The sequence below is a fragment of the Falco punctatus genome (assembly GCF_963210335.1).
Source record: "Falco punctatus genome assembly, chromosome: 5".
NCBI classification, from domain to species: Eukaryota; Metazoa; Chordata; class Aves; order Falconiformes; family Falconidae; genus Falco; species Falco punctatus.
In genome coordinates, this window is record NC_137584.1 from 43,413,832 (window position 1) to 43,426,437 (window position 12,606).

General features: G+C 38.4%; 1 protein-coding gene and 1 long non-coding RNA gene across 8 annotated transcripts in view; both read left to right on the plus strand.

Annotated features, from left to right (window-relative positions):
- Positions 1 to 12,606, plus strand: part of UTRN (utrophin) — a gene marked incomplete at its 3' end in the record, with an annotated part of 398,254 nt that overhangs the window by 369,300 nt on the left and 16,348 nt on the right. For all 7 annotated transcript variants that reach the window (XM_080390591.1, XM_080390592.1, XM_080390594.1 and 4 more), the window contains 4 exons: positions 1,540 to 1,698; positions 2,079 to 2,322; positions 9,299 to 9,407; positions 11,309 to 11,395. In XM_080390591.1, coding sequence (XP_080246717.1) covers positions 1,540 to 1,698; positions 2,079 to 2,322; positions 9,299 to 9,407; positions 11,309 to 11,395 — 599 coding nt within the window. The remainder of the gene's footprint in view (positions 1 to 1,539; positions 1,699 to 2,078; positions 2,323 to 9,298; positions 9,408 to 11,308; positions 11,396 to 12,606) is intronic.
- LOC308065088 lies at positions 2,331 to 6,358 on the plus strand. Its single transcript, XR_013928657.1, has 2 exons — positions 2,331 to 2,851; positions 2,955 to 6,358. It is a non-coding gene; the product is annotated as an uncharacterized lncRNA (long non-coding RNA).

Consider the following 12,606-nt stretch of genomic DNA (forward strand, 5'->3'; position numbering starts at 1 on the left):
TCACCGCAGAAATAACTTCTGTTTCTTCCAGAGTATACATTTCTAAATACCTGGGTTTATTATTCATTCAAATGAGAGACTACGTTTGGATCTTTTGTGATGAAAAAGGTTAAATTGACTGACAGGAAATTTTTTAAAAGCCTCGTGCAGAATCTCCATTACACTTTTACTTGGAAAAAAATAGTTTATGTATAACGAAGTTCTTAATTTTTGTATGTGCTTTCAAAGGCAGTGCTTGAGGATACTTTTCATTATGTCAGATCACAGTTGGTTAATAGGAGAATTTGTAGCTACTTCTTTCCAAAAATAGGAGGAAAAAGGTCAGCACAAGAAACATTTGTAATGTGAGAAAGTCTCTTTTCTAAACGTTATCTGTATATTTGTATATATACTACTCGTGTCTTTCTCTCTGTTGTTGACCATGCTTTAACTGTAGATGTTGTTTAGGGTAGTTTAGTCTGTTCAGGGATGTTCAGTTTGTAGGGACAACACTTCACTGTACCATAACGTATGCAGTCTCTGTTTTGTAGTCAAGCAATGAAGAGAATTTAAAGAGGGTTTTCTTCAGCATTCGTACTGCTGCAGCAATTTCTCTTAAAAGACATGAATAGTATATGTTTTTCTACGGTTGATTTATCCTTCTTGAGTAAGCAAGCAAGCAAACTGTTTTTAGGACATAGTTTCCTTCACTTTCTATCCATCTGACTTATGGAGAAAAGCCAGGCACACTTCCACAAAAGCAAACTCATTTGAACTTTATAGCGCACTTGAAAGTGCCAGGACTTCTGTGTCTCCTTACCAGAAGCTAATTTCAATGGGAGCCAGGAGGCGGACAGTGTTACAGTTTATTTCTATCCCTGAATCTGTAAGGAGGAGGAGATCTGCTACCCTTGAAGAGTTTCAGTGTACTGCATGTGTATGTCAAAATGGGGGGGAAAAGGTGGAAATACAAGGCTAATTCAAAATCTATAGCATTATTTTTGAAGCATTGTCAGTCCCTTTGTGCAGGGCACAGTGTTAGCTAGATACTTGATGATCCATTACTTTATGACTTCTTGGAGAATTCTGTGGTGATTTTTTTCTTTCTGATTTTATTAGGTAAATTGAGCACACCAAAATTATCTCCTAACTAATATTAAAAATCTCACCAGGAATGTAAAAGGAACTACCAGAAAGCTTGTTTGATTTTATTTATTTTTAAGGCATTTCAAATCAGTCATCTTTGGATTTATGTCTGTTTGGATATTATGTCTGATTCTTGCTTTCACCATTTCTTTTCAAACCACCAGCAGTATTTCTTGTTTATGCATACATTAAAGTAAACCGGTCTTTTATGCTACTACAGATCTTTTTTTTTTTTTTTTTTCTCCTTGTGCATTGTATGTTTATGGCTTTGTGCAGTATATTTTTTAGGCTTATTTCCTGCTCTCTTAGTCCTTTTTCATAAGCAAACGAACACCTTCAGTTTGACAAATATGTTTGCTCGCATAATGAATATTTTACTGCTCTATCTTTATTTGTGTGGTTTTATTTCTCTAGAGAGGATGAGCATGCCCTTATCCAGCAATATTGTCAGACGCTGGGAGGAGAGTCGCCTGTGAGTCAGCCACAAAGTCCTGCTCAGATACTGAAGTCGGTGGAAAAAGAAGAGCGAGGAGAGTTGGAGCGCATCATTGCTGACCTTGAGGAAGAGCAAAGGTCTCATAATCATCCTACCGCTTTCTGACTTGTCACCTCATTGTTGTTTGAGCCATGCATGTACTATGTATAGTTGTTGGAAATGAGATCGACCTAGGAGTCATGATTTTAGCAAAAGAAAAAAAAATCAGTCAAGGCACATGTCATGCATAGCCTGACTTTATTAGGTAGAAGAGGGTGGGTCTGTGATAAAATACCTTTGTTTCACTTCTACTTTATTATGTTTTTTTCCCATAAACCACAAATCAAGACGTTGTCTTCTTATGAGCTACTTGTGTTCTTAGTGGGAGATGATGGTAACCTTATTTCATCTAAGGAGGTTTTTTATTTTAATTTGCTTGATAGAGTCATCATTCTCATCCTTTTTTTCAATATACCAGGAGTCTACAGATAGAATATGAGCAACTAAAGGAGCAACATCTTCGGAGAGGAATAAACCCTCTTGCATCACCTCCTGACTCCGTTGTGTCACCTCAGCATGCTTCTGAAGATGCAGAGCTCATTGCTGAAGCTAAACTCTTGAGGCAACATAAAGGTCGCCTGGAAGCAAGGATGCAAATATTGGAAGATCACAATAAACAATTGGAGTCTCAGCTTCACCGGCTACGGCAGCTACTTGAGCAGGTAGATGTACACTGATGGCATTCCCTTGTGTTGTTTCTGCAGGGTGGATTTCTTGGGGGAACAAAGGTATTGGAATTTTACTGCAGATATTTGCACTACACTAGGTTGGTCTCTTGCACTTGGTCATTTCTGGCATGAAAAGATAATTTTTCCTACCCTCTACTATAAGCCATGGTGAAAGCCAAATGAGCACAAAATGACTACAAGTGCTGGAGTGATCGTGATGACTTATGAAACATTGAGAATAACACAAACAAGTGCAATAGCTTTTCATGAATTAAAAAGCAGGGGGTAGAAAATATATACCCTATTCTAAGTAATGGTGCCAGTCATGCCTGTATTTGACTTCACTTTTCCAATCTTTCCTGAAATAATTTGTTCTGTGGTTTGTTTTTGTGTTTTGTTTGGGTTGTTTGGTTGGGGTTTTTTTCATGGTTAGTCACTGAAACCTTTCTTAGCATGCCAAAGACAGATGGCCAAATGTACATTTAAAATGCAAAAGGAGCAATCAACTACATTAAAAAATCCAGTTCCTCTTGAGTAGCGTATTTAGTCCAACAAGCTACAGCAAAATGGTCTGTGCACAGGTAAATGCTGAAGGCAAGAGCCTTTTAGCAAGTGTCAGTAGCTAGAGAATATAGGGTTACTTTGTTGAGGGAAGAAATGTTGATTGGTTTTGAAGTCATCATATTCACATGTAATTAGGAAAACTGCAGCAACAATCTACAGGTTTTGTTAGAGATGTTAGCTGTACTATATCATGTGTAGAAGCTTGAACGATGAAAAAAAAAAAAGTATAAATCTTTTCTCCTAACTAATCATTACACTTGGGTCAGAGTACAGTAAGGCAGAGCATTTCTGCCTCCCGTGGGTCAGGTGACTGGCTGTACATAGTAGAGGATTTAACTAAGCCAAGAAACAGACCGCATAAACCAAGTATCAGAATGGTGTAAGTTCCTGCTGTAGGTGATACCCTCATTACAGTGATAAAGATACTTTTTGTTTGTTTGTTTCACTGGCTGAATTTGTCATTTTTCTAGACAGTTTTGGCTGAATAGTATTAAGAAGGATCTGTTCCCCAATGGCTTCCCTACCCTGCTAGCAGTCTTTTTGTTGTTACTGTTATTCTAGCATCTTTAATCAGCATTTGAATAGCTTAAATTTTTAATGGAGAAGATAAATGGTGCAACTGTTAATAATTTATGAAGTAAGTATCTTGAGAACTGTGGCCAGCACTGGGTGTTTCAGAGAAGGGTTGAAGATCTGCGAAGAAACAGCTGTAGAATAGAAACAGAAGTTCTGCCAAACCCACAGACACTTTCAGCTTAGTGCTTAAAGCAGGAACATGTTCATCCTTTAAAACTTTTTTTTTTTTAATGTAGCTTGTGGATAATCTTGTAATTTTGTAATCTTTTCGGTATCCTTGTAACATTCTTAGTAAGAGCTTTAGGGTATGTGTGTGTGTTGTGATAAAGTGGACAGGCAGAGGGGCAATAGTTTCTTCTTATCAATTCTGCCCTTGGATTTTTCTGGAGTATTCTGCAGCTTGTGGTTTCTGATAGGGTGAGGCAGAACAAGAGTCGAACTTCTTCAATATTTCTGAACATTTACTATATACTGTTGCTCTTTTGCTTCGTGTCCAAAATCTCCTGCCTCTGTGGGAATCGTGACATGCTTCTGATTGTTCCAAGTGTCTTCTCCTAAGCTGTTCCTGTTTCTCCTCTGTCTTTTAATGAAGTGGCTGGTACAAAGTCAAGTATATGAGAAGGTCTGCATTATTGCTTCTATAATTTATCTATACAATATATCTATATTTATATGAATATATATATATGAAGTGGGCTCAGAAATCATAAAGAATTCAAATTTTTAGTGTAAGTTCTTCGTTCTTCAGTGAAAATTCTTTATTTTGACATCAATTCAATTATAAAGCAGCACTGAATTCTGTTACTGCCCCCTTAACATTCTGAAAAATTGACCATTCTTCAGCATGTTTGTTTGTCTGTCACCTAGGCCATTACTGTCTATGAAAGTCTTTATCTCTTTCACTGCTGGGGGAAGGACTTCATCAGAAACCAGCTGGGGATCTAAGTATATACATCTGTTTCTTTTGCTTTTATTGGCTGTCCCAATTATTTTTCACTGGATATAAGGAATATCTTTTCTCATTAATGAGATGGATGACTTGCATGGAAGATTCTCATAAGTCCCAATGTCAAAATAGGTAACTCCTCTGTAATTCCTGTAGTAACAATTACTAGTATTAAAGGACACAACTGTCGTGGAGCAATTTCTTTGCCATCTCTCTTTCTCTCCTCTGTCAACAGCAAGTCTCTCTGTTTCTCATTTCCACTCAGCCTCCTGACTGATGTTTGGGTTAATAACTTGCCACTGAAACTAATATTTTTTTTTTCTGTAAAAGATACGGAGTGAGTCTGTCTACACACAGATGTTTGGGTAGAAAATTAATGAAACCTAGAAACTTTGCTGTAGTAACTGTTTAATCTAGATGAGAGCATTCTAGGACATTCTTTAGAGAGCACCTTTAGCAGAAATATGCATGCATCCTCACTGCACATTTGCCTACTTCAGGTCGCAATTCTGAGGTTACCATACTATTTTTATTTTAGCAAGCCCAGAGGATTGGTAGCTGTCAAACGATGTTGTCATTTTTGTCTGCCTGATTGATTATAGTGCCAAAGAGGAAGGTGAAACAGAACTGGCATGTGACAACTTTGGTACCAACATGTTAATCATACAGAGAAAAGATAAAGAATCCATTTTCATTTTTCTTTCTTCAGCCCTTTTAGATACTGCACGTGCAAGGTAGAAGTAACAACTATTATGAAGGACATTTAAAGTCTGTTTGGATTTTTCTCTGCTTGTCTGAGCTGCTGAGTAGAGGTTTCTTATTGGATTTGATACTGAAGTTAATGGGAGCTGAAATCATCTGTCAATGGCTTTATAATCAGACTCCAAGAGTAAATAGAAACTGCGGCTTTCTCTCCAGCTGAAAACAGGGGAGCTTTATCAAAAGAGCAGAGGCGGCAGCTACAAAAAGAAAGGGAGAATAAGACTGGAACAAGAAGAAACATTTGTAATGGATGTGGTATGGGAATTGGCCTTTTTTGAGGTTTCCTGTGATTGAGAGGCAGGGGGGTGGGGGCTTTAGTTTTGTTTTGCTTTTACCAAAAGCAACAGAAGTCAAGGGAGGAATGGGTATGTCTTATCTGTCCATTAAGCCATGGAACACTTCAGGCTCTTCTTTGGGAAAAACACCAGCAGGAAGCACAGTGAAATGAGGCACTGTAGATCAAAACTGGTTAAAATAAATATCTGCTTTGAAAATAAACATCTGCTATAATACAGAAAAAAACCTCAATGTCAGAGTTTCCCAGAGAAGAACTTATCAGTCTCTTTGTATCTTCATTTGGTTTTGCATAAAAAGAAAACTCCCCCTCATCCCCGTAGAGGTGTGCTCAGTATCCCTGCTTGTATCTATTCAAGAAGAAGAAACAAGCATGTAGTAACATCTAGGGCTATTTTATTATGGTTTCTGGCTGATGGGTTGTCTGCTGAGTTGGTTTGAATAAGGATACATGAACTTCATGATGCCTGAAGAAGGGGGTTGGTGATGGAAGTGATCAGATTTTGCAGGTGTTATGCAGCTGAGGTCAAGTAGAACATGATTTTTTACATTTTTTTCTCAGGTTCTTTCCCAGTAAAATTGTTAAATCATGTAAATATGTGCAGCTATATCCTCAACTATTTAGCATTTTTCAGTGTCTGATTATTATATTAAGGCATTTATACCTCTACCAGACCCTTCCCTTTCTTCTCCAAACCCCACTCTTCATCTGCTTAACTGTATTGTCCTGGTTTTGAAAGAAGAGGGTTTGGGAGCTTTTTGGCTTTTCTTGTTATTGCAGTCACTTGGAATATGTAGTGTAACGTTTGCCAGTGTATTTAAATAAAAATGAAGTTATCAGACATTATCCTCTGATTAGAAGAGGATGTGGGTTTTGTTGTTTGTTTTTTTTTTTTTTAAATCCAAGTGAAATATTTCATTCTGACTGCTGCAGCAATATAAGGTACATCAATGTAAAGTATTCCAATTATGTTTTGTATGCTCTGTTTAACAGTTTATCCACTGTTAAAGAGTCCTCGTGCTCTGTGGGGCTTTTTTGTCATTTGCAATAGCACTCCTAAGTGGTACTAAATAACGTTCACTACTAATCCATCATTTAAGGTTGTAGATATCGCCTTTCTATCCTAATTAATCTTGACTTTGCAGTGCTTCACTATCCTTGATCTATCTTATGTGTTGCTGTACTGCAGTTTTGTATAAGTTCAGCAGCGGTCTTCCTTCTTCAGACACCCTCAGTCATCTCTGCACCATCTGTCCACAGTTACTGCTTGAAGAGGGACAGAGATCCAGTCCAGGTGCAAGTTTCTGTTTTGGATGATTCAAATTTGCTCAGTCCACCTGTTTGTGGGTGGGCAAGCAGCTACTCTGCTGCTGGAGTTAACCTTGTTCGGTAACTCCTCACCCTTAGAGACTTTGCTCATCTCTTTACCACTATAGCTCTAACTTCTTGAACATAGGTTCCTGGATTTATAGAATTACCTGGGGTTAGTTACCCCAGGCTTGGCCTATTTAAAATCACCACACTCATTTTACCTAGACTCTGTAGTAGGGTTGAAGCCTGATACTGAATAGCAAATTACTTAACTACTTGATAGGCATTCATTGTTCATAGGAGTGTCTTGATGGTAAAATCCTTGGCCAGCTTGAAAACATTTCAGTTTGTCTTCTATATGCAGAGCAATATTTCTTGATTTATTCTTTTAGTCAAAGCTGGAAGTTGGTATCGTCATGCTGAGAGAGAGATGGGATTTGGAGGAGAAAAAAGATTTACTGAGTGCTCAAGGGAACATTTCCTTCTATTTCTCATCACTGTGTATGGAAGAAAAAGTATCTTTCATTGTTCAAAAATCTTCAGTTTTGTTGAAGATTTTTTTGTAATCTGGAAGTTGTCACAAAAATTGAAGGCTGCATTTCAGGCTGTGAGCTACAAAGGAGCAAACTTGTGCACAAATGAACTCCTATATGTTACCTCTTTGCATCGAGTCTCGTAGCTGTTCTAGGTACTTGTTCAGTCCCAGTTTCGAAAAGATCTTATAAATAATGATAGTTTCTTAATAATTCTGTATCTACTTTTGACAGATTTATTTAAATAAGCTACTCTTTAAGGTGTTTGGAAGTAATTTGATGATTTGCAATCAAAAAAATAAATGATAGGGGCAACCATTTCAGCTAAGACTCTGTAACAGCCTCAGATGTAAATACTGTTTCAGTGCTTCTGTTTTTTCAGAACGATCATTTCTGGAGCTCAAATACTGTATTACCACTCTCTTCCTCAAAGGATTTCTTATAAGAAAGAAGGAAAAGAGGAAAAACCAAAAATGCCTGAGCAAGATCCCTTCCAATATTTCTGAGTTGTTATAGTGAAGGAGTCTTACGGTCTTTTCTTACTCTGTGTCCATATGTGTATACTTATACATAATCTCAAGTACGTACATGTATACAACTAAATGTAATATGGAACTTCGTGTTTAATTCTTAAGGTGAATTTAAGAGTCCAGAAAGGCTTGCCTACAACACAGTTTTCAAAGTATATGGTTTCCTTCGCATAATTTTCTGGAGATTACATAGTACATAGTTTCCTGACAATTTGGTGTCCTCCACACCATTGAGAAGCAGCGCCAGCGGGAGCGATGGCTAGATACCACTTTTTAAGGCTTAACAAAGTTCTTTTCAATCTTGAGTCTTCACTCAGCTGGATTGTGAAGGAGTTTTGCAGAACTGTTCATGATTGAACAGTTGTTCTAAGCATGATCAGTCACCCCGGGAAAGCTTCTTAGGGGACCTTAGCTGAATGTCTTCTGTGTATATGTATGTATACATCCATACATATATGTACAACCCCAATAATACCATTGTGTAGTCTTTCTGCATAGCTGAACTGAAAGCCTCAGCAGACTGTTAGGGTTGTACACTGTGTTTGTATGGTGTGTGCTCGCAACAGAACGTTGTTTTTATCATTGTTGTGGTTTAACCCCAGCTGGCAACCGAGCACCACGCAGCCTCTGGCTCACTCCCCTCCACCCAAAAGGGTGGGGAGGAGAATGGGAAAGGAATGTAAAACTCAAGGGTTAAGATAAGAACAATTTAATAATTTAAACAGATAAAAAGGTAAGAACAATAACAGCAACAACAACAATAATAATAACAATACTAATAACAATAACAGTTATAATGGAAAGATGGGGAAAAGAATAAAATCCAGAGGAAAAGGGAGAAAGGAAACCAAGTGATGCACAGTACAACTGCTCACACCTGCTGACCGATGCCCAGCCAGTCCCTGAGCAACGATCCCCGCCCCCCCCCCCGCCCCAGCTCACCCCCCGAGTTTATATACCAGGCATGATGTCCCACGGTATGGAATACCTCTTTGGCTAGTTCAGGTCAGCTGTCCTGGCTGTGTCCCATCCCAGTCTTTTGTGCCCCTCCAGCCCTCTCTCGGGCAGGACCCAGGAAGCCAAAAAGTCCTTGGTTTAGTATAAACAACTAAAAACATCAGTGTGTTATCAACAGTGTTCTTGTATCAGAGCCAAAACACAGCGCTGTACTAGCTACTGAGAAGAAAGTTAACTCCATCCCAGCCAAAACCAGGACAACCATCAACTGGTGCCTCATTAGAATAACACTTAAGTCTGAATTTTCTTTTACAAATTGTTGGTTTGGGTTTTTTTTCCCCCAACAGTTATATAGACCTAAGCCATCTTTAGTGAGTTTGGAGAACAAACAAGAGCACATAGAAGAGGAAAGGAGCAGGATGATTGCATGCAAGCCTACGCTTAGATTCTGTAGATACAATTTATCTAAATTTGGGTATTATTCTCATTAATGTAGCCCGAGTCAGACTCCCGGGTTAATGGCGCCTCCCCCTGTGCTTCACCCCAGCACTCTGTCCTTGGCTACCCGCTGGAGCAAGAGACAAGCTCACAGTTTCATCAGACAGGTAAGTGTTTTGATCAGATAACATGCTGTGTGGGTCTGTGGGTGACTACTGAATAGGTTTGTTGGCATCTTTCTGAAAAGATTTATCAATAAAAAGGAACTGATCTTTGTGATGCTGCTGGGAACAAGACTTTACTGCAGCTGGAGCTGTTGCTCCCCCACGCTTGCAAACAGCTGTGGTATCACAAGAATCCACATGACTGAATAGTGGATTTCTGTCAATAGACTTCTTGGTCCTATCTGTTTTGAGCAAGTGAATTTACTGGGCAAATCCATCGTCACTGAAGAGGGAACCAGATTTCATTGAACTGAAATGTTCAACAGCTCTTTCTCCTACATGTGTGCACCCAGGAAATCTGTCAGATACAGGAACAAATGTACAAAACGTGTAATAGAAGCTTCCAATATCTGCTTTAAAAAAATCTGCTGTATCCTTTGCTTAGCGTGATATTTTGATGATCCCACCCCTCAAAGACTTCCCATCTTTAGGAATTCTTGATGTATTTAAGTGTACAGCCTTTGCACATAAGGACATTTCTCGCTTGAAAGACTATTCTAAATTCTCCAATATCAGAACTCATTAATTCCACTGGGAGTTAGCAGAAATAACTACAGACCATTGAATGCTCTAAATTAGGGGGGGAAATGAAAGATTTTTCTTAAATTATCTTATGTGAAATTTCCTCCCTGTTTTTGTTTTCAAGCCTTTGTGTTATAGATTGCAAGTGATTATATTTCTGTGGAAAACAGGAAGAACATTCATGGAGTCCTTTAGGTTGAAAAAGACCTTAAGATCATTGAGTCCACCACTAAACCACGTCCCTAAGCACCGCATCTACACATCTTTTAAATACGTCCAGGGATGGTGACTCGACTGTCCAATGCTTGACCAGCATTTCATTGAATAAATTTTTCCCAATATCCCATTTAAACCTTCCCTGGCACAAGTTGAGGCCATGTCCTCTTGTCCTGTCTCTTGTTACTTGGGAGAAGACATCAACACCCACCTCACTGCAGCCTCCTCTCAGGTAGCTGTAGAGAGACAAGGTCCCCCTGAGCCTCCTTTTCTCCAGGATAAACACCCCAGTTCCCTCAGCTGCTCCTCATAAGACTTGTATTCCAGGCTCTTTGCCAGCATTTCTTGCATACTGAAAAGTTTTCATTCAGCACTGGCATGTGTTCTTACTTTAATTTATCTGGAAAAATGTGGAACTTCTTCCAGTCTCATTTAATGCAATGGTAGATTTATGAGAGATGCTGTCTAATAACAATGCCAAGAACAGAGCCAGCTGTATTCCGTAACCATTCCCTTGGCTAATTTTAAGCAGCATTTAAATAAAAAATGGCAAGAAAGATTTTAACACTAGTGAAATTGCTGGTGCATATTGAATAAAGCCCATCTAAAAGATAAATCTTCCCCCCCCCCCCCCCCCCAAAAAAAAAAAAATAGTGTAAAAAGAATAGTGTATTTGGTCTGAAAGTTACATGACTAATCATCTGAAAATGGAACAGAATTTTAATTGAGTAGCTACTGAGTATAATTCCCTCATCTTGTATGCCTTTTATTTATTTTAACTGTAAATTCTTATATACTGTTCCTTCTTGGCAATTTATTGCAGTTAAATCTTGGGTGCAATGGTTAAGCTTTAATAAAAGAGAAATGAGTTCTTCTGCAAATCAATAATATAACTTTCACCTCCTTTCCCAAGGCTGGCAATTATCAATGACAGTTCCTGCACATTAAGTTAAAAAAGGTTTCAGATAGTGGTTTTCCATGAAATATAAAGGAGCATTTAACTAGAATGTTGGGTGAGAATGCCTTTCAGAGAGTTGTCGTCTTTTTTTTTTTTTGTCTGCTCTCATTACTAAATTCATTGCTCTTTTTTGTTGTCATATCTGCAGATGACTTGTTAGTTCCACCTCATGATACCAACACAGATCTAACAGATGTTATGGAGCAAATCAACAGCACGTTTCCAGCTTGCTGCTGTAAGTGTAACAAAATAAGTCTCTGAGAATAGTATTGCATTTGAGGCAGTCTTTTGAAGAAAAAGAAAATAATTCTTGTGGTATTGACTAGGGAAAAAATCTTCACTGTGATGAGATTTCTTGTCAAGATACACGAGCCCCATAATTGTATTCTTTAAAGTTCCTCAATAGACACTATTTGTGAAGGTAAACAAACAAATGTTCTCATGTTTTAAGTGGAAGTGATTCACTGTAAAAAAAGCCTATAGCTCCATATGGAATTTTCAGCTGTGCCCCCATTAGGGAAAAGAGAAGAAGAATGCCATTAGCTGCTGTTACAAACCTTATGTAAACCTAAGTGAATGTAGATTCAGAAGTTTTGAATACTGTTTGACTAGTAAAACTTGGGAAAAAAGGCCTTAGGCAACAGGAGGGGGACTGTAGCCTAGTCCTGACTGCCTGAACGAATTATTAAACTAGTTATTAAACTAACTGACCAGAGGAAATAACTGTTAACGCAGCACATAACACCTTTCAATGAAAGGTGTTCTTTTATTCTGTGTCTATTAAAGAGAATTCAAAAGGAAAACCAATTGGTTTCCTGTGCATGGCTTGTATCAACCGACCTACATTTCCACTCATCCCGCTCCTTCCAGAGCGTTACTGCACTCGCAGAAGTGGGGAGCCATCTTTCTGGTTCCAGCAGTATTTTGTACAGATTGCGTTATTCATGTGTATTGTTTTTTTCAAATATATGCATACATATATAATCTTCACTTGCAGCCCTTTTGGCTCAGAAAAAGAGTAGGGAAAACTTCAATACATTCTTAAACTTTCAACAGTTCTTTCAAATGAAATGTAATAATGATGGTCAGGTTTAAAAGGCACAAGTGAGAGGGAGGGTCTTTATGCCCAGGCTTTTTAGAAGCACTGGGAGTGAACCCTGTTCTATTTCGTAAACTTGGTGAACCCTGTTAAAATACCCCTTTTGTCTCCTGTATGTACATTGCTTGGCTGTGAAGAACTGCATCACTGAAGCACTTTGCATGTTTTGAGAAAGCAAATTAGGATGTAGCAAAAAAGGTCATTTCAGCTGTCCTTTGAGATTTTTCATTGAGTTCAATAGTTCAGAGCCTATCTTTTTGCAGATTAAGGATTTGATTCTAAGGAGCATCTCTTCTTGAAGTCAACAGCTAGTGGGACTACTCAACACAAGGGCACGTGTGTGTATT